Source organism: Dendrobates tinctorius, unplaced genomic scaffold, assembly GCF_039654945.1.
Source record: "Dendrobates tinctorius isolate UK_male_01 unplaced genomic scaffold, ASM3965494v1 ptg000116l, whole genome shotgun sequence".
In the NCBI taxonomy this organism is placed as follows: Eukaryota; Metazoa; Chordata; class Amphibia; order Anura; family Dendrobatidae; genus Dendrobates; species Dendrobates tinctorius.
Window position 1 is genome coordinate 19,843,900 of NW_027361784.1, and position 26,101 is coordinate 19,870,000.

The 26,101-nt window shown below is 41.7% G+C and overlaps 1 protein-coding gene across 1 annotated transcript in view; it reads right to left on the minus strand.

Moving 5' to 3' along the window:
* The window catches only part of EXT1 (exostosin glycosyltransferase 1), a 281,289-nt gene that overhangs the window by 6,934 nt on the left and 248,254 nt on the right, over positions 1 to 26,101 (minus strand). Inside the window, exons 4-8 of the mRNA XM_073590232.1 lie at positions 21,774 to 21,893; positions 16,783 to 16,915; positions 11,322 to 11,440; positions 10,030 to 10,125; positions 6,717 to 6,806 (exon numbers count right to left, since the gene is read on the minus strand). Coding sequence (XP_073446333.1) covers positions 6,717 to 6,806; positions 10,030 to 10,125; positions 11,322 to 11,440; positions 16,783 to 16,915; positions 21,774 to 21,893 — 558 coding nt within the window. The remainder of the gene's footprint in view (positions 1 to 6,716; positions 6,807 to 10,029; positions 10,126 to 11,321; positions 11,441 to 16,782; positions 16,916 to 21,773; positions 21,894 to 26,101) is intronic.

The following is a 26,101-nucleotide window of genomic DNA, read 5'->3' on the forward strand; positions in this document are numbered from 1 at the left end:
CATCAGCCGAAGTTCAGCACACCGTAGCGCTACATTCAGAGTTATAGCGCTGCCCTTTTTTTTCCCCGCTTTGACCTTTACCAAGGTTATTTCTTTACATTGGTATTTTAAGTGTAATGTAACTTTTTTTTCTACAGACTTTTACATACGACAGTCACGACCAGATGTAGCAGAGCGGAAATTGTTAAAGTAGTGGCAGCGTAGTCCCCCCCATTATGGCACGTGGGTGCGGGAGCCCTTCTTGGGGCACCTCGATATGAGCCACGGAGTCTGGAGAAGGACGCAGATGGTGCAAAAACTCCAAAAGTTAAAACCCCCTTTAACCCATTGAGTGTTTTATCAATCAGGTATGATAGTAACTCTTAGAATACAGTAGATTTAGTGGCTTCCGACATTTTAATGGACCGTGCGTAACGGCAAACTCCGCATTAATGCAGCTTTATGGTGCCCACAATTGTTCGAGACCAGACAAGGTCCGTTCAGAAGACGAGTCATAGCCCCTTTCCAATATAGGATTATGTCCGATGCAGGTGTATGGAGCTGCTACCTATCAAAACAATCCCCTCTCTTACCCCCTGAGATGAGAACATGGGGGAGCTCATTATATTTTGGAGCCTTCGCTGCCATCTGGAGAAGCCCGGCCACTAAAGTATTGCTAAACTTAGAATCAATCACGTGAATAAGTCCCCTAAAGGATTGAGCTATGTTCACATGCAGCTTTTGCTGCGTTTTTTTTCTGCAGTCAAAACGCCCATTTTTCAGCATTTTCAGGGACGGATTACAGGTGGGTTTTGTCTCCGGTACATGTTTAATAAAGTTAATTTTATTCACAAAAAATTAAAAACGATTCAAAAGCGCCGTTGCGTTTTTATTTTCACATTTTTATTGCTTTCTATCAGTGAAAAAATGCTGAAAAAATTGATGCGCTGCAGAGCTAAAAAAAGAAGGAAAGTACTGACTGGTCATGAAAGGGTTAAAGCCGCTTCGGCCTTCAGGATCCCGGTTATTGCGGGTTCTGTAAAGTTGTTAATGATTCAGTAGTTTGGCCGACTTGTCTGTTTTTCTCCGTGCCCTTTTCCTCGTCCTCCCAGCGGACGGCGGGCATCGCAGGAGCAGGCTCCCAGACATCTGCTTATGTGCCCTTCAGGCTGGAGGGGAAGCAGCAGCGCGCTCAGCCTGCGAGAAGAGGATGATCGTGCGGGTGGTGATAGTAACGCGAAACGCTATGGAGGAACGTCTTGCTGGAGCAGCTTCATTTTCTCAGCACTCTAATTGTATCATTGCTACTAGCTACGTGTACACATTAAAGGGACGCTAGGTTTTTTTTTTCCCTCTTTCTCAACGTACAATTTTTTACTAAAATAACAAATTAGTAAACTTGCCATATTCATGCCATCCACTGGAGCTTTTTATATATACACACACACTTCTGGAAGAGTTTTCAGTAGGCTCGTTATCAGCAGAGGCAGGATTGCAATCACCGGTAAACACCTCTATACACAGCTGATAACGCACCAATCACAAGAGTTGATGTCACAGCCAGACGTCCTCCTTTTGGAAACTGTATTAGTAAAATAAAATCACAATGTTTCAGCCATGCAGGGCCTTTATCACACCATGGGATGCATCGCTCTCTTTTTTTCTATTGCTTGATAAAGGCCCTGCTTGGCCGAAACATTGACCTCTATACACAGCTGATAACACACCAATCACAACAGGCAATGTCACATCCTTTTGGTAACTTTATTAGTACAGAAAAATTACAACGTTTCAGTCGTGCAGGGTCTTTATCAAGCCATAGAAAAAAAGATGCATTCTTGATAAAGACCCTGCATGGCTGAAACGTTGTGATTTTTCCGTACTAATAAAGTTACCAAAAGGAGGACGTCTGCTGCCCTGGTTCCTAGATTTCTCTGTACTGCTACAACCTTGTGTTATTGGCTGCACCAAGTGTGGACAGACAACAGAGCAAGGAACGGGACTCGTCTATTGCAAGTAGGCAGAGAAGTTTCATACGCAAACCGGTAGACTATCCATAGAGACAAAACATCTCAAAGCCGAGGGGTCAGGCCAATCCGGTGGTCCGGACTAGACAACCCTCAGCATAATAAATCTCTCATGTGCTGACAGTTTGCTACAGTGTATCAGTGCAGGCAAAATGTGTCAGCATAGACTCACAGAGGATTGTCAAGACTGAATAAATTCTGAGCTGTAAGAAGCAGAAATCATGTTAGAAAGTTACTTTTCCCTTGCAGGGTGGTGCTCCTGGGAGGGAGCTGCATTCAGGTGGCTAGGACCGCCCCCGAGGAGAGATAAAAAAAACATTGTGCCTTTTAGTGTTAGGATCAGTGGGGGTTCTTGGAGGTCAGACATCCAGCAATCACATAAATCAGGACTGAGGCACAATGTCTTACACAGGCCATTTGGACCTATAGATTGATTGTGAGGCACATCTTAGGATTTTGCCGGTGACGCGTCTACTTTAAGGTACGTTCTCCCTGAGGACACAGCTTTTCAGAGTTATGCAAATGTATGACAAAGGAAAGCAGCCAAGTGTAAAAAGCACAAGCGTGGCACAAAATATGACAACGTCAGACAGACATTTAAACATGGGACGCTGAGCTCTGATGGGCCCGGCGCGTCCATTTTGGATTAGCATTCCATTAATGTCACAACAGCTAATGTAGAGGCCGGGAGAACATGAGCCGGAGAAGCGCTTGTCACAGAGATGATCTCGCTCGTCTGGTCAAAACAACAATTACTGACGAAAATGCAATACCTCCGGCACCGCACCGGCTGCCAAGAGTCCACCATGGGGAGCGCACTGGATATCCAAATATGAAAGCCTCAACCTCAGAAGACAAGTCTGAACTGTGCACAAGGTGAGATCAGCAACACACGGGAAAGGCATCAGAATAGTACGAGGTATAGCAACGTAAATGGGCACGGGGCGCAGGAGATGGGCTCTATTGGGGAACTCGGAGACCCCCTTGCATACCCTTTTTCTATCAGCTACAGCACCATTGAAATCAACAGCCTGTTCATAAGCTGCACAATGAGAACTGTGCAATGCTTCACTTCTCCTGTGGTGGCGCTGCAGGGTCATTGTACACTTGCTGCACATTGTGGCTATAGGTGCGTTTTTTTTTTCCAGTGCATCGCTTTATGATCAAGAAAGGTAATAACTGGAATAGCTCTGAAGTTTCCAAAACCATTAAATAAAAAGAAAAAAAAAAAAATACTGCAGGCCTTATATTAGATTCACATTTTCCTGATCTGCACAAAAGGCTTCTCAGTAGTTTTATCACCAGAGACAAGATTACATGAAAGGTAACACCTCTATATATAGAGAGTAACTCACACAGGATCCGCCAATCATAATATGTCACAGCTCACCTTATAGGCTCATGTACAATGACTGATCACACCTCTATATACAGTAGATAACACAGGATCCACCATTCACAATAGGTGATGTCACAGCTCACCTCCTCCTCCTGTACAGTGACTGATAACACCTCTATATACAGTAGATAACACAGGATCCACCATTCACAATAGGTGATGTCACAGCTCACCTCCTCCTCCTCCTGTACAGAGACTGATAACACCTCTATATACAGTAGATAACACAGGATCCACCATTCACAATAGGGGATGTCACAGCTCACCTCCTCCTCCTGCCTTCTCAATGACTAATAAGACCTCAATACACAGCAAATACACGAAACAGGAGTGTTATTAAGCCAAGTGGAAAGTGTGAAAATTGCCATTTTTCTTTTAATACGCCACATAACATGTACATAGGTGGTGCAGCTTTTGGAAGTATCAGCCATGTTTTTCTATTCCATTAGAATGCCTTAAAAAAAAAAAAAAAAGTACAAAAATAAAAAAAGTAATTTAGGAAAAGTAGAAAAAGCAACTTAGGGTGACTTCTAATAAAGTAGTGTGTGGCAGAGGTAATTTCATTAGCCCGCCTCACCTTGTTATATTTCCTTACTGCCTAATGGGACAATTCATTAAAACCAAAGCAATGAAATAAAAGGAGTCGCATCCTCCCTGCTCAGTATTCTGAACCCTTCCCGGCTTTGCCATCTCCGTAATTAACAGAATGGAATCGCGTTTGGCCTACAGGACTCCGGCTCCGCGCTCACTTCTCCCGCTGTAATTACCCGCTCACATTCTCCGGCATATGCAAACATCTTAAGTTCCAGGGGAAATGTTTGATTTTGTGTTGGTTATGGATAATCCAATCTTGCACCCGAGATGGGAGATACCGTTCACAAAACATTAATTAGTGAAATCAATGCCCTGGCAGACAGCGATTCTGGGGATGACGCGACGAGCAGATAATATGGCGCGGTTCTTCCCGCTCTCTCTGTGTGTGGTGACATTATGGGGAAAAAAAGCGCGATATGCAAATGAAGAGGCCAATTAACGCACACGAAAAATAAAACACATTGCCCTGACAGTAGTGAAAGGTGCGAAGAGTTCTTACAAAAAGCTAAGCTACAAAGGAACGAAAAATATAAAAAAAAGGGAAAAGGCAAAGAAAAAAAATGTGAAATATTGGGAATATTGAGGCCTAAATATTTTTTTTTTAAATAAATAATAAAAATAAATAAAATAAATAAAAATCTCCATTTTAAGCTGCACATAAAGAGGACAAAAAGTAAAAAATTGGCAATTTGTTTTCATTTTAAAAATGCTATTCCCCGGAGTATTCCTTTTTTTTTTTCCATTTTAAATCTGCCATACGGTTTTAGAGATAAGGACTTTTAGTTCAGTGCTCATTTGTGTGGCAGCAGTGATCACATGATAATGATGGCGTAGCCTAAAGAACTGCCCTCGAGATTCCTGAGAGCCACTCCCCCCCCCGTGGAGTGGCAAATATAAAATCAGATCCTTACCGTATGCTGTCGGGATTCTCTGGTTCCAGGAAAATGCGGTCATGTGGCTTCAAGTCTGCGATTTGCATACTACCAGCCACATTCTGACTAGACATGCACGTCTAGTTGGAATGTGGCCGGGAGAAGGCAAATGGCATAATTATAATCACACGACTGCCCGCTCCTGGCACCAGAAAATCCTGACGGCATGCTCTTGCATTGAGTGACTGCAGAATTTCATGTGAAACCTGGACAATTCTTTAATATAGCCATTGCCCAACTTCCTACACATTCAGACAACCATGACGATGTCTGCGGATGTAAAAAAAAAAACAAAATCCCACTAATAACAGATTCTTTCTATGTGACATCTGTTTTTAAAGAGAAAATAATTTAAATCATTTTATTTTCACAAATCAAACGTACACAAGAAACTTTGCAAAATATCTACTTCTTTCTGATCTTTCATTCTTAAAATTCACAAGTAAAAACCCATTACTGAGATAGGAGACGACAGTTGGTGCTCATAGAGTTCTATGGAGATTTGTAACTGTCGCTTCTGGAAAACTGGCAGCAGAATGGCTGTTTTGCTCTAGCTCCTCCTCCCTCCATAGAATTTTCAAAGCACTAACTGCCATCTCTTCTCATTAAAAAGGGAAAATCTGTCTTCGCTAAAGGAGGAGAAAGAAGCAGATTTCTGCGATCACATGAAATTAAGCAACTTTGTAATATATGTTAACTATTGATTTAGTAAATAAATTTACTGCAAAAATCAAGCTTCCACCTCAACAAATAAAGAAGCTCTACAGTCTACCGCATGCGAGGCAGGGAAAGGAAAAAAAAAAATAAAAGTTCTTGTAAATGACATTCATACAATGTTCTTATTTTTGCCAAATCATTTTGAAAGTGTTTCTCGTCTCTCGCCGCGGTGTCAAGATGTCGTCCTTCACCGCGTTCTATTGGTCGCTCGGAAAATAAACTACCAGAAAAAGCAGCTTCATCCTGTCAATGTGACTCTGAAAACCAATCGTGCTTCACCGGCTACGCAGGCCGACAAGCGTCACAATTTTCACAAAAATCTCATTTTCATACGCCGGATCTAATAAACATCTATAACTAAAAAAAAAAAAAAAAAAAAAAAAACAAATAAAAAAAAAAATAAGGACCATTAATTTCTAAGAATGCGCTGTTTTTTTCTTAGTCATTGTCTCATGAAATCACCTTAAAATAACTTACCGTACTTAATTGGATGTAAATTATTTTTTTTTTTTCTGTAAAAATGTTTGCACCGCTAGCTTACTATTTCCTCTGTGTTGCACTGTTCTTTTGCTAGAATGAGTCAACTGAGAACCCATCAGTGAGCGGATCTGGTCATAAATCTGAGCTCCTCTTCACTGAATTGTGAATCCAAATCACGTCAAAAAAAGTTCAATGTATAGGGAAACAAGGTCAGTAAAAACTAAATGGTGCAAACCTTTAATAAAACCCAATAGCAAAAATGATTTTTCTTTAGCCCCAAATAGAAATAAATACATTTAAAGAGGACCTGTCACCAAGTCAAAAGGGGCCAAGTAGTTTTTTTTTTGCTCTTATTACTATATTTTTCTTTTAAAATCCACCAAAAGATTGTAAAGCAATGAAGCTTTTAATAGATTTTTTTTTTAGTATGCTAATGATTTATGAAATTTGCATAGGGGGCGTGGCTCACAGGGTTGCCAAGCAAAGCAACCTCAAGAACCGCCCCAGAGGATCCTGTGACAGACAATGTAAGAGGTCATAGTGCTGCAGAACGGGAAATTATGGTTATCGGTATACAATGGGATTCACCTCCGTCGTGGAAAGCACAGTGTCCTCGTCGAGGCTGAGAATGGCGTCGGTCGCTATGTTATCGTAAGGAAGAAAACGACTGCTCATGACCTACAGGGACAAAGAGGAAGAGAAGGATTACAGAACGGTAAAGAAATAGTATTATAAATAGCAGAAGTATAAACTACAGATAAAACAATAATAGTTGGATGCACACAATGATCAGAGCAGGAGGGCTCCGTACACCGCAGCTCTCTTCCTATTAAAGTGAATAGAAGCTAGGCTGCAGTAACGGAGAACGGCCACTATGCAGTGTAGGGAGCCATGCGGTATCACCCGCCACAGAACCTAGTAGCAGCAGACAGGTTTGGCCTCCAGGTGGACTTGAGTCATGTGTTTTATGCCTCAATGTTATGGTCTAGTAAATGGTAATTTTTGGAATTTGTGGATAATTTTTAAGCAAACAATTAAACAACTTGCAAATTATTGTGGGTCCTAAACAGTTAATTTGTAACACACCGAGGTAAAGGAGGACATTTCTACTACTGAGCAGCTTTCCTTGGGCCTTGTTACGTCAGCACTGGACCCGACACAGTCTCTTCTCTGCCAACAGCAACTATTAAAGGGATTAAATCTTCCGTCGGCCACCGGCTGCTGAACCTTTTCCGTGAAACCTCAGAGTCGCACACAAAAAGTTCCAGGATGTATTTATTAACGCCTCACAGATGACCCCGCTATCTGACAGGGTGACAGACCGTCCATCACTCCGCCTGAGCCCTGTAATCAGGAGTGATGCGCTCTACGAAAATGGATTTCCAGACGCGCGTCTGGGCTGGGGGACGTCGTAGACCAATGTATCTGCTGAATCCAAATTATATGCAAAATCTCAACCCCATGGAAGATTTCATCCACAGACTATTTTTTTAATATTTTGCCCTGAATATGTAAATGGGAATGAAAAGCCTCTTTTATATATGGTGTCCTTTTGAGCTACTTGCCGAATCACCATCTGTGCCCACGGGGATCACGATGGAACCACCCTGACAGCACCAAAGCACCGGCGACATCGGCAACAAAAACTGACCGACAACTCTAAAGGGGGGAGAACAGGCAATCCCCATTAGGACGCCACTTTCGGTTGGTTGCAAACTTATTTAACCCCTTGGTAACCTGGCTATTTTTCATTTTTTCCCCCTTTTATTTTTTTCCGCCTTTCCTCTAAAGATCCAGAACTTTTTTTTTTTTTATGGACGATGGCTTGTTTTTTTTCAAGCCAAAATGATAGTTTTTCATGACATCATTAATGTCGTAATCAAGTATTTTCGGCGTGCTCAAAAAAAAAATGTCCGAGTCCCCACGGCTGTATGTCTTGCGGCTTTTTGACAGCTGCAACACATGCAGGGATTGCCTCTTTGCTACAAACTAAAGGCGAGGATGGTTTTAACGAAGAGGAAAACGTCTTGAATTAGAACTTTTTTGTTCTTCTTGTTTGGTGAATCTTTTGAGCGCGACAAAGTCCTAAAATCTGAATATTAACGGCAGGGCTGAGCACGCCGACCGTCACCATAAAGCCTGCGTGGGTGTTTGTGGTGCCAGGCGCGCAGGAAGGAGGATGCACAGCGCTACTCCCATGCCTGGGTGCACACAAGAGACTTGTTTGTGGAAAGAAAAAAAACAAAACATCATCAAGGTCAGAACGCACACAAGGTGAAGAAGCAGCGCCGCGTTTAGGAATTTTAAAAAGGATCATGATGCTTGCAGAGCGCAATGAGGAATATCCAAGGGGGCTCAGCGTAGCAGAAACCCTCCTGATGCAGGGACAGGAGCACCGGCGGAAACTATTAGCCGACATATTGACAAGGATTATGTTCTTTCGTCCATTCCAGCCTTACAAAAAAAAAAGTCATAACCAAATTCCAGGGTTACATAGGCTTCACAATGTGCCCCCTGCTCAAACCTTAAACTTATGCAGATTATTGATGTAAAGGAGTGGTCCGGTACGATATAATGATGACCCATCCACTAAGCAGACCGGTGGGGGTCCGACAGGCAGCACCCGCATCGCTCAGCTAATACCTAGTACCATTTACATGAATGGGGGCTGAGCGGCAATAACCAAGAACGGCCACTACACAGCGTATGGCGCTGTGACGATTCAGCTCAGTCAATTGTGAACTTTCGATGGATAGGACACCGGGTATAAGCCGATTGGGGGATTCCAGGTGTCGGACTTCCACAGATCTAAGATTAAGGATTTATCCTAAGAACAGGTTATCAAATATGTTATTTCTGGACAACTCCTTTCATTTATCCTCACATCCCTCCCGTAATCGCCACCAATCTGTACCATTCATATGCACAGCACATACCTCTTATCATGGAGGGTCACCACTCCATCATGCACCTAGGGTCCGCTGCCTACCACAACCCTTCTTCTGGTTTTATCCTTTGTTTTTTTTTTTTTATAAAATTGCACCCCCTTGTATTTTCGTCATAGGCTGCTGCCTACTGTGCCCAACCCTTATTCTAGCCCTGCCGTATTTCCAGCAATAGTTTTGGACAGGCCACAGGTTGTAATCCAAATGCAAAAGCGTCGTCCAGTTTCGATAACTCTACCCTCGGTTTGAGGGGTGGATCCAAAACATGGAGACCCTGACTTAATGAGGAGTGCCTAAAAGGAGGTCCCCTTTATAAAGTCCAATTACATTTCTTAAAGGAATATTCACATCACTTTATGACTGGTGCCAGTCTGACCTCTGGGACCATTACAGACCCCCCAAAAAATGAATGGTCAGCAGTAATGGAACATGGGACACGGTAGTCCTTCCTCAGCCTTCCCCTATAGAGCAGTGCCCGCCCAGCTAACTGTTGTGTAGAGGAACAGCAAAACTCCTCCAATCAAGTGAATGACTGCAGTTCTCAGCGCGGCCAGGTGGCCTGGGGGGCGCTGCTGCAGAGGGATAAGAAAAAAAATAATTATAATAACGCAGAGCTGCCACCTTTTAACTCTCAAGAATGGTGGGAGTCCTCTCCCACCAGTCATAAAGTGATAGTGCACACTGACACAAGCATTATTCAACTCCTTTACAGAGTTTCCAATTCCGGAACTAGATTCATCCAAAACATGTATTCCTGCAGTAAAGAATCACACGATCGTTGGGGTAGTTTCTCGACTACTTCTTTAAATGCAACACCACCAGTATAATCCCAATAAGCAGAAACCCTTTAACTGGTTAATAGTAGCGATACGACAGCTTCCTAAATCTGGGTGTTCTCATATTTAATAACGCTGGCGCTCCGCAGATAGAAGGGCTGCGCAGCAGAATAGCCTCACCTTGCTCTCCCCTTCAATAACTATGACAGGCACAGCAGTGGCAGGCCAGCGGTGTTTGGCAGGGAGTGGCTTGTCACAATTCCACAAGACTATGATCTGGAAAAAAAAAAATAAACAGATATATAAATATTCCAGCAGTCAGCGTCTCTCTATGGAATATTTCCCAAATTGAAAGTATCTCTGGAAAAATGTCAAAGAAGAGAAACAGAATAAGCTCACAAGGAGGATGAAAGACAAGAGAACGCAAGCACAAATCTAAAGAAAAAGTATAGAAACATTGAAGTGGTGAGATTGCATATTAAAGGGGACCTTTCACTAAATTTTGTTTACTTAAACTGTATACCTCCTCGCATTGGTGCTCTTCCACAGATTCTGGAACAGTTTTTCTTTTTTTTCTACGCCCCTCCATTCCAAAGTTATGGGCCGTAGAATAAAAGATGCAAATTTTTGGCGTATGCCGCAGAGAAGGGCGTTTACTCTTTTAATCCTCTGATGCTGGCCAATCAAAACATGGCCACGCCCACAGAGAACTTCTGCGGTACACGCCCAGCTACTGATAAAAGGAAAACACGCACCATTATTATCCGGGGGCATAACTTTGGAATGGAGGGGCGCAGAAGAAAAAGAAAAACTGTTCCAGAATCAGTGGAGCGGCGGCAATTAGAGGAGAAGCTCAGCTTATTTAAAAAGAAAATCCAGTGAAAGGTCTTCTTAAAACTCTCTTTTAAACCAGCGGTACAGAACAGAAGAAAATGCAGTTTTATTTTCACCTTCTGAGTAAAGTGTCATCCATTAAGAAAAAATAACCTATTTTTCTAACCAGATTTTCCCATACATTAAAGCCAATTACTGGTGGACGTAGTTGGTCAATACTTTGCAATTAGAAAAAAAAGCAACTATATCAACCTTAAGGTGAACATTTACTTTTTAGTACAGTGTTTATTTCAGGTCTGTAGATAAGGTATGTATATTAAAAAAAACAAAAAAACAATCTAATAATTATAGTATTTAAAGCAGCAAACAAAGCTCCAAACCTCTGTATAGGCCTAAAAGGTCATATAACCTTCTGTCATAACAGCAGCCGCCAACAGAGGGAGACAAAGCTCTTACAGCTTACATTATTTACACTATGCTGTATGCATTGATTTCCCTCTAGTGGTGGGTGCAGAGACACAGAATTGTATATTAACGTTGTCTGTGCAGGGGTATTAGGAAAAGTTTTAGAAAACCTCAGGCCCAGCCCCTGTAAAGATCGCTTACACAAAATCACGCATAATATTAAGCTGCAGTACCTGATGACAGTACTGAGACTTTGCTACAGCGACGAGCAGCTTCAGGATTGGCTGGGACTGGGAGACCAGCGGCGTCACCGCATGGATGACTGCGGTAAACTTTGTTGGCGATTTTACACCTGAAACAAAAAAAAAAAATCAAGAAGGTCCTAATCACACGGCGGCTGCACAGTAAAATATCAGAAGGGGTGAAAAAAGCCATCACTAACTTCCAGCATGTCGTACATGTGTGATACAACCGCCTAAGATTAGCGGCACACTGACTATTACATGACTACATTGTGTAATACAACTGGGAAACTGTCTTTTTAGTCATTTATTGGGAACTATATGCTTTGGGAGAGGTATAGCGGTATTATTTGAGCTCTACAGGATAACATTTTAGCACTTTATGGCAGCATTAGTTGGGCACAATATTTGGCATCATTTGATCACTTAACGGCTGTACTATTTGAGCACTGTATAGTCACATTATGTAAGCTCTTTATTGCAGTATTGTTGGGCAATGTACGGTGGTATCAGTTGAGCACTTTACGGCAGTATTGTTGGGCAATGCACGGTGGTATTAGATGAGCACTTTACAGCAATACTGTTTGGGCAATGTACGGTGGTATTAGGTGAGCACTTTACGGCAGTATTGTTTGGGCAATGTACGGTGGTATTAGTTGAGCACTTTACAGCATTATTGTTGGGCAATGTACAGTGGTATTAGTTGAGCACTTTACGGCAGTACTGTTGGGCAATGTACCCTGGTATTAGGTGAGCACTTTACGGCAGTATTGTTTGGGCAATGTACAGTGGTATTAGTTGAGCACTTTACGGCAGTATTGTTTGGGCAATGTACGGTGGTATTAGTTGAGCACTTTACGGCAGTACTGTTGGGCAATGTACGGTGGTATTAGGTGAGCACTTTACGGCAGTATTGTTTGGGCAATGTACGGTGGTAATAGTTGAGCACTTTACGGCGGTATTGTTTGGGCAATGTACGGTGGTATTAGTTGAGCACTTTACGGCAGTATTGTTGGGAAATGTACAGTAGTATTAGTTGAGCACTTTACGGCAGTATTAGTTGAGCACTTTACGGCAGTATTGTTGGGAAATGTACAGTAGTATTAGTTGAGCACTTTACGGCAGTATTGTTTGGGCAATGTACGGTGGTATTAGTAGAGCACTTTACAGCATTATTGTTGGGCAATGTACGGTGGTATTAGTCGAGCACTTTACAGCATTATTGTTGGGCAATGTACGATGGTATTAGTTGAGCACTTTACGGCAGTATTGTTGGGAAATGTACAGTAGTATTAGTTGAGCACTTTACGGCAGTATTGTTTGGGCAATGTACGGTGGTATTAGTAGAGCACTTTACAGCATTATTGTTGGGCAATGTACGATGGTATTAGTTGAGCACTTTACGGCAGTATTGTTGGGAAATGTACAGTAGTATTAGTTGAGCACTTTACGGCAGTATTGTTTGGGCAATGTACGGTGGTATTAGTAGAGCACTTTACAGCATTATTGTTGGGCAATGTACGGTGGTATTAGTCGAGCACTTTACGGCAGTATTGTTTGGGCAATGTACGGTGGTATTAGTTGAGCACTTTACAGCAGTATTGTTTGGGCAATGTACGGTGGTATTAGGTGAGCACTTTACGGCAGTATTGTTTGGGCAATGTACGGTGGTATTAGGTGAGCACTTTACAGCATTAATGTTGGGCAATGTACGGTGGTATTAGTCGAGCACTTTACGGCAGTATTGTTGGGCAATGTACAGTGGTATTAGTTGAGCACTTTACGGCAGTATTGTTTGGGCAATGTACGGTGGTATTAGGTGAGCACTTTACGGCAGTATTGTTGGGCAATATTCGGTAGTATTAGGTGAGCACTTTATAGCAGTATTGTTTGGGCAATGTACGGTGGTATTAGGTGAGCACTTTACAGCATTAATGTTGGGCAATGTACGGTGGTATTAGTCGAGCACTTTACAGCAGTATTGTTGGGCAATGTACAGTGGTATTAGTTGAGCACTTTACGGCAGTATTGTTTGGGCAATGTACGGTGGTATTAGTTGAGCACTTTACGGCAGTATTGTTGGGCAATGTACGGTGGTATTAGTTGAGCACTTTACGGCAGTATTGTTTGGGCAATGTACGGTGGTATTAGTTGAGCACTTTACGGCAGTATTGTTTGGGCAATGTACGGTGGTATTAGGTGAGCACTTTACGGCAGTATTGTTTGGGCAATGTACGGTGGTATTAGTTGAGCACTTTACGGCAGTATTGTTGGGCAATGTACGGTGGTAATAGTTGAGCACTTTACGGCAGTATTGTTGGGCAATGTACGGTGGTATTAGTTGAGCACTTTATGGCAGTATTGTTGGGCAATATACAGTGGTATTAGTTGAGCACTTTACGGCAGTATTGTTGGGAAATGTACAGTAGTATTAGTTGAGCACTTTACGGCAGTATTGTTGGGCAATATACAGTGGTATTAGTTGAGCACTTTACGGCAGTATTGTTGGGAAATGTACAGTAGTATTAGTTGAGCACTTTACGGCAGTATTGTTTGGGCAATGTACGGTGGTATTAGTAGAGCACTTTACAGCATTATTGTTGGGCAATGTACGGTGGTATTAGTCGAGCACTTTACGGCAGTATTGTTTGGGCAATGTACGGTGGTATTAGTTGAGCACTTTACGGCAGTATTGTTTGGGCAATGTACGGTGGTATTAGGTGAGCACTTTACGGCAGTATTGTTTGGGCAATGTACGGTGGTATTAGTTGAGCACTTTACGGCAGTATTGTTGGGCAATGTACGGTGGTAATAGTTGAGCACTTTACGGCAGTATTGTTGGGCAATGTACGGTGGTATTAGTTGCGCACTTTACGGCAGTATTGTTGGGCAATATACGGTGGTATTAGTTGAGCACTTTACGGCAGTATTGTTGGGCAATGTACGGTGGTATTAGTTGAGCACTTTACGGCAGTATTGTTGGGCAATATACGGTGGTATTAGTTGAGCACTTTACGGCAGTACTGTTTGGGCAATGTACGGTGGTGTTAGTTGAGCACTTTAGAGCAGTATTGTTTAGGCAATGTACGGTCGTATTAGCTGAGCACTTTACGGCAGTATTATTTGGGCAATATGCAGTGATATTAGGTGAGCACTTTATAGCAGTACAGTTTGGGCAATGTACGGTGGTATTAGTTGATCACTTTACGGCAGTATTGTTGGGCAATGTACGGTGGTATTAGTTGAGCACTTTACAGCAGTATTGTTTGGGCAATATACAGTGGTATTAGTTGAGTACTTATGGCCATATTCTTTGAGCACTGTAAAGTGGAGTTATTTGAGCACTTTATGACAGTGTTGTTTGGGCATCTTAGCATGGTATTTGAGCAATCCATAAAAATCTTGTTTTGGCACTCCCCAGGTTGGCATTAATTGGGCACATAATGGTAATATTTTTGGATATGGTATAGTAATATTAGTAAGGCTCATTACGGTACTATTACTTGGGAACTGTAGGGTAGAAGTTGAGCACATTATATAAAATTATATGGTGACTTTATGGCAGTATTGTTTGGTTACTCTAGGGTAGTATTTGCGCACTTCATAACACTGTTTGGGCCCTCTATGGCAGCATTATGTGAGCACATAATGGTAGTACTTTCGTCAAATGCACAGTGATATTTGTTGAGCTATTCATGGTAGTAGTGATTGGGCACTGTAACATAGTACTTGAGCAATGTATCATGGTAGTATTGACTGGGCAGTGTAAGATAGCATTTGAGCAATATATCGTGGTATTCGAGCACTTTATAAGGATATTGTATTGGCACTCTATGGTGGTATTATTTGAGCAATTTATGGTGGTATTGTTTGGGCACTCTGGGGTGGCATTTGAGCACTTCATAAAGATACTGCCTGGGCATTCTAAGGTAGTTTTATCTGAGCAGTCTATGTTAGTATTTTTGCCAATGTATAGTGACATTCGTTGAGCATTTTACAGTGGTATTATTTGAGCACTGTATAGTGATACTATTTCAGCACATACTGGCAGTAGGATGTGGCATCGATTATTCGTATGGTAATGTATTTCAGGCACCATAGGGTGACTTTTGAGCATTTTATACACTATTTTAAGGAAAGCGTCAAACTTCTCTTTTATTTTTCCAAGTCACAGAATGAATAAAAAACTACTCTGGGAAATTATTCACGTCTCTTGACTGTTAAGCGCTAAAAATTGGCATAATAAAGCCTACAGTTGTAATTTTTAAGAACTCAATGTCAAAAACATAATGGCAAAATTAATTAAAATACATGTATAAATATATTTTGATATTCTACGTGGCACGCTTATTAATGACATTGGATTTTTTTTTTATTTTTGTTTTGTTTTAAAGCAATTATTTTCAATTGCAAAGAACTTAAAATAGAGGACTGCAGAGCGTGAATAATACTATCCGCTTCTACTCTATTTTGCATTTTATATATATATATTTTTTTAATAGACCTTTCAAGGGGTTTCTTTTTTTGGGATTCTTTTTAAGTAAATGAACGTCAAAGAATGTTTTTCCGACTTATCTAACCTCAAACCTTTTTATCCTTAAAAGATACTGGTCAATTGTCATAAGTATAACTAAATGAGAACATTGCTGATCTACACAATATTTTGTATGCCATTTCTAGTTAACTTTAAGCCATTGTCAATGTTAGATTACTTTTTCTAAGAAATTTATATTATTTAATTTATTATTCTACATGTAAATCCCCTGAAGTGGGGCGAAACGCACGTTGTGGCAATGGAATATAAGCCAGGAAGGAATTACCGTATATTATTTATTATTCTACATATACATCCCCTGAAGAAGCGTGGCGAAACGCACATTGTGGCAATGGAATATAAGCCAGGAAGGAATTACTGTATATTATTTATTATTCTACATATACATCCCCTGAAGAAGCGGGGCGAAACGCACGTTGTGGCAATGGAATATAAGCCAGGAAGGAATTACCTACATTATTTAGGTACTTATTTACATATAATATCATTCCTTTGAGCCCTCGTTTATCCAATGAGAATGTGATTTGGTATTGTAGGCTATGTGTTTCTGGTACATATTATGAGGGAAGCTCTACGGCCGGTTTATATCTCTTTTCTTGAGTAACATTATGCGATTAAGAGGCATATAGGACTCTTATTGGCTTGTTTTTATTTTGTTGGCTTTGGTTGTTTTATATAACTTAAGATTTTTTGTGATTTTATAAAAATATTCATTTTTTCTGCACATTGTTATTTTTATGCTTTTTATTAGATACATTTTTTTGCAGTCTAAATAGCTACCCCGACCCTCTATATAATCCGCACAAACAGTCCTTGTGCTGAACGGATGTGTAGGAAGCTTAATATATACTTCGAGACAACCGTCCATCATCGGGTCATGGAGGAGAAAGCACTTACCTAGATTAGAGTAGTAGTAAGGAAAATCACCCAGATATGAGGAGTACTGGGGCAGCACAAAGAGTCCTCCAGGATGCTTGTTCCATATTAAACTGTTACGTGATATGTGCTTGAAAATTCTGTCCTGAATTATCTGATAGAGAATAAAAATGGAGGGATTAGAAAAAGTGGTAAAATAAGAACTAGAAGAAGCACTTGGCTCTACCCATTTCTACTCGAGCGGCCTCTTCAATCAGCAGCTCGCTGAGGATCGCAATCAAGGGATCTTCTTCAGATCAGCCGTGGACATTTGGTTTTACCTATGCAATCTGTCAAGCTGAAAACGAGAACTCCTTCTCCATTCTTACTATGGAACTTCTGGATCAGGCATCATGACTTTCCCTCCAAAACATGAAATTAACCTTACTGATCACACTGCCTGTTGTCAAGCGCAATCCTTCTTCAGCAGCAGAAAACATTAAGCGGGATTACAGAAAGTTTACGTATGTTCTTGCCTGATATTTTGTATGAAAAGACATAACAGAGAGGCAGGCTTTCAGTTCAGAACAGCAGACCACTGGATAATAGGAGAAGCAATGCATGCTGGGAGGGTAGGGACAGGGAAGTCCAAACGCCTATAGTGCTGGTAGAATGACAAAGGAAAGGAACTGGGAGGCAAGTTACAATGCATAAAAATAAGGCGAGGTTTTGGATATATTAGACCAGAATGTGGACCAAAAGCAGTTTTAACTTCTTGACGACACAGCTATTTTCCTTTTTTTTCGTCGATCTAGCCGTATGAGGGCTTGTGTTCTTCTTGGACGAAATGTACTTTTGAAGGACAATATCCAATTTCCCATCCGACGTACTGGAACACATGGCAAAAAATAGCCTGAAAACCTGATTCTTCAGGACAGTTTACGGTCACGGTGATCTCAGACTTGCATCATTTTTCTTTTTTATTTAAGTGGTGAAAAAAAATTTTTGGGAAATTTGAAAGAAGAAAAAGAAAAAAAAACAAGCGATCCTCTATGAAGACCAGCCAAAGTCTGTCATAGACTGATAGCAGCATTTAGCAGGTTAACAGCAGCTGGCGGCTCAACACAGCTGTACCCGTGGCTAACAGCCATCATCGGCCGGAAAAAAGGCTGGCTCAGTTGCTGAGCCTGTATAAAACACATGGAAGCTGACGTTGGACGTACCAGTACGTCAAATGTCAATCAGTTTACTTTCTTTTCCCATAAAATCAATAGTATACAAGAAAATAAGCAATTTTATAAGATATCTCATCAGTGAAATCTGCTTCTTTCTCCTCCTGGACAGATCTTTCATTCTCAAACTTCTCAATTCACTGGAACAACGTATATGCAGTGCATTACTGAGATAGGAGATAACAGTTGGTGCTCATAAGGTTCTACGGAAAATTAGAACTGGTCATTTAAGGAGAACTTGCAGCAGAATATCTGTGTCTGCCTCGGGCTCCTCCTTCCCCCATAAAATTTTAAAAGCACCAACTGTCATCCCCATAGAATTTGCAAATCTCCAACTGCCATTTCCTATCTCAGTAAAAGGGAAAATCTATCGTCACTAAATACTGATTTTACAGGTTTTTTTTTTACCCCTGAATGGATAGTGAATGATCAGTCCAGGAGGAGAAGGAAGCAGATTTCTCTGATAAGATATATTACAAAGCTTCTTATTTTTTGTGTGTACTATTAATTTAGGAAATAAAAATTAAAACGACCTTTACATTTTAATTAGTTTCGGGGGACGAGGGCATCAAGATCATGTTTTCCTATAGTTGATATGTGAGAGGATAGGTATGATTTAAGTATGAGGCCCAATTCAGTGAAGCCCGACTATTGTCCGAATCGTCTGTGGATCTCCTAAGCCAAGATGCACAGCTTTGTATGTAGTTATGTTGAGTAGGGGTGAGGAGGCCCATGGATCACAGTCCACATTCAGATGGCGTTTCACGGCTGTAACTTTTGGCAAAGGCAAAAGAACATGAAAGTGATCGGGGCCAAATTTTTAAAAAAAACAAAAATTAATGATAATAATGTAAAAAAAAAAAAAGAAGCAGCACAAAGTTGCCCAGACTAGCAGATATCTCAATATTAGACATTTGCATGGTTCTTAGAAAGGAATGAATGTAATAATGATCTATGTGCAGATAGCAATAGCGGGATCCAATTGGTTTATCCATCTCTGAGATCAATGCGGTGGAGCTCCGAGACAGAGTGTAAATAAGGGAGCTCTTGAAATATCTATTCCATATGCAAAAAGTGACGCTTTCCCCCCGCAGACGGCGATGTCCTAAATCATTTAGAGCACATTAATACGTCATTAACATGATAGAGCGCCGCACGGAGCGGCCCGAACCCGCACAACACATTACAATAAGCCACATTAATACGCCGGTTTTCATCTGCAGATTTATGGTGTAAAATAATAAGAGCGCCATGTCGGGAGCTTCCTGTTCCTTCTCTCTCGCAGAATCCCCCAATGCAGTAATTACTGCGGTAACATTTTAACCTGCGCGGCTCGGGCCTTCGTTACAAGCAGGGCCAAGTATAAATACTGCGCTGAAAAAACCAATTTGTACAAATAATTAGTCTGCCTGGTATCTGGGTGCAGAGATCGCGACACGGTGGCAAAAATTAACATGGCGTGCCATCTGCGGTCAGCTGGCCTCGGCTCTCCGATCGCTCTCGCTCACCGACGAACACATCTGGAGGCCAAAGGCTCAAACTGAAAAATTCAATTTTCATTGATTGGCCGGGTGAAAAGGTAAATGGTGAGAGTCTATGAGCGAAGCGAGCAGGGGAAATATGGAGAGCAGAGATATGCATCACGAAGAACAGCTCGTGCCCGTGCTGTGACCTTTGTGCCCGGCTCGCTGGGTGACCTCTCCCGTTTATCTTCCAGTAATGGAGTGTGAATGATTTATTAGCGTGGTCTTCGGCTATAGCGAGAGAAACCAGTGCAGTCATCTCTATATAACGCAGGAGTATGGACACCTGTATCTATAGCACTGCGGAGTCACGAAACGCTATACATCACCGACTGGTTGGACAGCCCCTTCAAGTCACGTTTCGCCCCTTCTTCAAGTCACATTTCGCCCCTTCTTCAAGTCACGTTTCGCCCATTCTTCAAGTCACGTTTCGCCCATTCTTCAAGTCACGTTTCGCCCATTCTTCAAGTCACGTTTCGCCCATTCTTCAAGTCACGTTTCGCCCATTCTTCAAGGCACGTTTCGCCCATTCTTCAAGTCACGTTTCGCCCATTCTTCAAGTCACGTTTCGCCCATTCTTCAAGTCACGTTTCGCCCATTCTTCAAGGCACGTTTCGCCCATTCTTCAAGGCACGTTGAGCCCCTTCAAGCCACGTTTCGCCCCTTTGGAAAACGTCCCAAATTTTGAGATTTTTCATCTCACCGTTCCAGGTCTAAAGCTGGCCATACACATAAGACCGTGAGCGGAGTACTCGTCCATCATCTATCCTGACTCCCGACATTGGCCGAATGTCCGTGTGCTTTCAAAGAAGAGAGCGTAGAATACCGAAATCACACACCCTTGGCCGCCGTTCATCTACTGATAACTAATGTTCAAACTGATCGATCTTTATCTTCCCCAACATCTGTCGGGAGAGTGTCAGGAGGCCCCCTACACACATCGGACTGTTGGCTACTCCTGCCGGTATAGGCCGACTTATGTAATGGGGTCTTCACGTGAGTACTGATATGGACATAGAGGGGGTCTACCACATATACAGGTTTTTGGGATACGTTTTATTTAGTTTTTAATTCATACCAATTACATAAAATTCTTAAAGGGAATTTGTTAGCAGATAATCTGACAGATGTATGATGTAGGGGCAGAGACCCCAATTCCAGCAATGTGCCACTTACTGGGCAGAGTGTTGCCGTTCCAATAAAATTTTGCGTTTTGTCAGCAGGAGATGATCACTACAGGATGAGGTGCCTCCTGCTTCCTAGTCAACTGGTCTGTGTAACCACACCTCCATCACTGATTGGCTGCTTTCTATTCGTGCATTGCATAGAGTATACAATGCTGTGGCCAATCAGTGGTGTGGGCGGGGTTATACACAGCTCAGCTTTCAGAGTTCTGCTAAATCTGCAGCAGAGAAAACCGGGATTGTATCAAAATGACAGCATGCAACCCAATAAGTGACATCGCAGGAATCAGGGTCTCAGACTCTACATTATGCAGCTGTCAGATTATAGCAAAAACTTGCCAACAGATTCCCTTTAATGCTTGGTTTTTTGTTTTTTTTTTAGTCCACAAAATGCAAATTTTTCATGTTTTCCGGGCTGTAGCCGACTTCCCCTTCATGTTCAATCCTTATGAAGGCGGAGACTGTGCCGCCAGCGCTGACTGGACGCCAGGCATTATGTTTTACAACACTGCACGAGACCGCGAGTGCCAACACTGCAGGAATGGCGCCAGCACATGAGGAGAGTATAGATTTTTTTATTTCAGTTCGAGGACGACCTCTTTAAGACTCTGCCCTATATAAAGAGGGGGAGCGCCACAAAAAGCATAGGATAGTAAAACAGATTCTTGCACTAGGACCCAGAAGCTTCAATCTACGCAGAGTCCGTCAGATACCCAAAGCGCGTCGTGGAGGCTGAGAACAGTAGAGCAGCGCTGCGTCCACACACGGCCGCATCTGTGGGACACATTTGTATTCCGAGAAATGTTAGGAAAAGCTTTACACCGGCACGGCCAGGGCCAGACTTCCCACAGGTCACACAATCCAGAAAGTCTTCTTTATAGGCCGCTTTTCCACATTCTTCTACGAAATCAGTTTTCCTTTCACTGCGGAGATGGACGCATTTTTATATTTTATTTTTCTGGTTTGTAGCGTGTAGACGTAATTTCATGCTGAAAACCAAAACCAATAACATAAAACAAAAAAAAACAAAAACACATTGTAGCTGTAAGTAATAAAGAAGAGTCGGTGGCCGGGATCGGCTCTCGGTTGCTCACCTCTAATGTAGTCAATACAATCTTCTCCACGGAGGAAAAATAAGCTTCCCACAAAAACTGCGTCTGCTGTCTGAGTGCGAGGATCCTATCCTGATGGATAGACCTGATTGTAGAAGGAATCTGGAAGACAAGGACGCAACAATCAGCTCCTCCGACCGGATGAAATTAATACTGTGCGTGGAATAGGACGCCGGCTCGGTCCGCTGCCTCCGGACACAATATAGGTAAAGCAGCAAAAGAAAAAAAAAAAAGAAAAGAAAAAAGTGTACGTTACAAGTAAATTGCCCCTGAATAGAAAACTTTATTGAACCGAAGCAATCAGTCAGCGGGGGTCACCTCCAACATGAAAGAGCTCCGTGCCCTGTGGTTGAATCATTTTCCTTGCCACAATGAGAAGTGCGCTGTTCCACGGATGGATGAAATAAAGGTGACACGGGTCACGGCGGATACACACATTATACAGCTGCCGGATAGATATCATACATAAGATTTCATTTGGGGCTGTTAGAGAACACGTGGTGTGGACCTAACCCTCTCCCCCCCCAAAAAAAAAAAAAAAAAAAAAAAATATTTTTTGTGCTCTTCTTGGATTTTGTTTGCTGTCACCGGCTGAGAAGGTTTACTGTCCGGGTGGGTGGAGGGAGATGAGCAGCTGTCAAACACCGATCGGCCTGTTCCTATACAAAACAGGTGATGCATAGTATTGGCCAATGAGGGTATATACAGGGAAAGCTTTATGTAAGAAAGCGGGGTCCCAAGGACAGAAGTGTTGAGGTTGCTTCCCTGCCCAGCACCAGCCTCTTTAGTTTCACATGCGAGAAAAAAAAAAAAAAAGCGCTCACAGTCCAGCTAAAGAGGCAGGATAACCTCGGGAAGCACTGTGTGACGCCCAGAGAACTTAATGCTTAATTTGCATATTAATTACATTTCTAATGTCTTTGGAGTGCAGCAACAGATAAAAGATATAAAGGTGTCGATGCATTTAGCTTTCAAACACCTGCATTTGCCCATATATGGGGTTAGGAGCAGGGTGGGGGTTTGATGTCACTGACGGATTCCCTTCAAAAGGGAGTCTATCAGCACAGAATTACTGTTCAAGTCAAGTACAGGCGATTGGTGCGCCCTTGTCGTGGCCAAACAGTAAAGTGCACCCTCTTATCCACTTGTTTTCTCTATATATACACCCCTCCACCTTTTTTTTTTTTTTTTTATTGACAGCTTTGGGTTTATAGACACGGATGGCAAAGACAGATGGAAAACAGGTAGCTGGGAAGGTGCGCTTAAATGTTGAGCCATGCCAAGGGTGCGCCGAGTGCCGCTATCCTCCTGAATCGGGCAGGAATTTTCTTTTGTTCCTACATCTCTCCATTCCTGAGATACGGCCTCCTTTTCTCTGTGTATATAGTTTTTTTTGGCCAAATAGACGTGGTTGTAGACTCTTCTGTGTGTATGTCTTCTTAAGAAGCCCAGCCACATGATGAAAAGACTAAATTTCAATGCAGGGAAGAGGGGCCTCATCTCAGGAATGGAGAGGTGCAGGAACAAATAAGAACATCGCCGGATTAAGGCGATCAGCGGCATTTACACCAGGAATAGTTATCACATATTTACATAGTATCCGTTGTTTTTAAATTTTTCCCATAAATTTATTTTACACATGAAAAAAGGAACTTTGCAATATATAATAGAAAAATCCTCTACTTTCTTATTCTGGACTGATCGTTCGGTGTCAATACTCTTAATTCACAGGCAAAATCTGTCTTCAATGAATGTAGACTTTCCCCATTAATGAAATAGGAGATGACAAGTTAGTGCTCATAAGGTTCTATGGAGGGAGGAGGCCGACAGATATTCCGCTGGAAGTTCTCCTGATATAACAGTTACATTATAAGGCAAGTGACAAGTGGGTCCTCTTTAAAGGACTGTCAGGAGGACTGCAACCCCAAAATTATGTAGATGTGCATGTAGCTATTTCCAAGACAAGACCAGCAATACCTTTATGTAGCAGGTCTGTTCTTCCTTTACGGAGAAATTTGCATTTAAATTGGTATGCAAATGAGGCTGAAGGACTATGGTAGATCTGAAGCCTCTGTCACTCCAGCTCTGTACCCTGCCCAGCGCCACCTCCTCCTGTTTTACGGATTCTCTCTGTTGTGTGACTTCAGACAAAGGAGCAGTCAGTCAAGCAGGGGGTGGTGGCACTGGGCGGGGGAGTAAAGCTGGAGTGACACTCGCTTCAGATCTACCATAGCTCTTGAGATCTACCATAGCTCTTGAGATCTACCATAGCTCTTGAGATCTACCATAGCTCTTGAGATCTACCATAGCTCTTGAGATCTACCATAGCTCTTGAGATCTACCATAGCTCTTGAGATCTACCATAGCTCTTGAGATCTACCATAGCTCTTGAGATCTACCATAGCTCTTGAGATCTACCATAGCTCTTGAGATCTACCATAGCTCTTGAGATCTACCATGGCACTTCAATCTCATTTGCATATAAATTAATTTGTGAATATGCTGCTTTCTCAGTAACAGAAAAACGGACTGGCCATGTAAAGGTATTGCTAGACTTATCTTGGAAAGAGCTACATGAACATATAACAAATTTCGGGGGTGAAATCCTTTAAAAAAAAAAAAAAAAGTTTTGTGGCTACACATTTCCTGGCTATAAAAATTATGAAACCAGAAAAAAAATAAAAATAATAATAAAATAGTAGTGAAAACAGTGACTAAGTAAACGAGAGCGCCGTCCATCATAATCCTACGAGGGAATGAAATTCTACAAATATTACACAGATAGCGTGAAACAGCTGCTCATTAACTAAATACCGGGCAGCCTTCCTAATGTGGCATACATTTAAAGGCTACTTAAACCCAATTTAATACTTAGCAACCAAAACCCACCCCGGGCATAGACTGTTCTAAAAGCTCTGCCAAAAAGACTGTAAAATAAAATTATTGTTCAACTGTTCTATGCAAATCTCTGTCCTAAACAGTAAAAAATTATGGCGAGGATCTAGGCGCTAAAACGCCGGCTTTATGAACAAGCCATAGAAGAACTAAAAAAAAAATATATAAAATCTCGGTCTACTGCACTGCGCTAATCTTAACATGGGACCTGCAGATCTCTTTCCCTCCTTCTAAAGTCTGTAGCGAGCGGACAAGATTTGTCAAATGTCATTGCTGCTCTAATCCGGGAGAATTTAGGTAAAGTTCACAACATTTCCGTCATCCATGGATTAACCCTTAGCAGGTCAGGCATATGAATGAGCCACAACTTAGCAATATTCCAAGAGAAACGGCAGTATTTCCTAGAAGAGATGATGAAATTAGTGTTTATAGGATCCTCATGGGCGGAGCTAAGAGCTGAAGAATTTGTAACGCATCTATAAACACTATTGGATACATGTTGTTCTACAAGCTAGAGTGACAAGAACATAAGAGAAACTTGTATTTTTGAAGAGTGAGTAGGGATTTTGATTATACTTGACCTATAGAGATGTAACAGTACACCATATTGGATATCCAGAGCTGTATTCACAATTCTGTCTTCATATTCCCCCTTAATTCTATGCTGAACTGCCACATGGAAAAGTGAGCAAAAACTATATAGTAGCAAGATGTATACAGCACATCTCCCTAAAAGCAGTAAGAATGGGAAAAGTTAAGCAGGTGTGTAACTATTGAGGTTGGAAAGTTTGCAGATGGACGTGGCGCCAGGAGGAAAGATGGTGGGGGGGGCACAAAGGCTCCTATTCCAATTCTATCAAAGATACTTGATATTGGAATCTACCCCCGTCGCAATGATTCCCAATAACAACTTGACTAGTTTTGAATGCAGCTCTAGATGTGAATGGAATATAAGGTATCAAGATGATTAATGAAGCTGGATCCGTAATTGGGTGGGTCAAGCGTATATTCCACAAATATCTTAAGGCAACTTTGGAAAGATATTGAAAATATAAAACTTTAGTAAGGAGGGAGATGGGGGAAAAAAAAAAATCATTAAAAAAAATTCTACAGAAATAATTAGGATTTGATAATTGCCCCAAAAAGTAATTAGACGAAGCAATAATCGTATAAGAACATTAGGCATAAAAAAAATAAATAAAAATAAAAGATGATAAACTGAAGTAGAGAGAAGGGATTAGTATACCGCACAAGGAAAGTGCAAAACTTCCTATTTTCTCTAAAACGGGAAATGAAAATGTGTAACTACAGGAGAGAAAAAAAAAAATCATTTCCCAGGGTGAATATTTGGGCCGGCTGCCAGCGTCTTAAAAACACTGTTAATTATGTTACAGTAGTTGCTCAATATGGGAGCA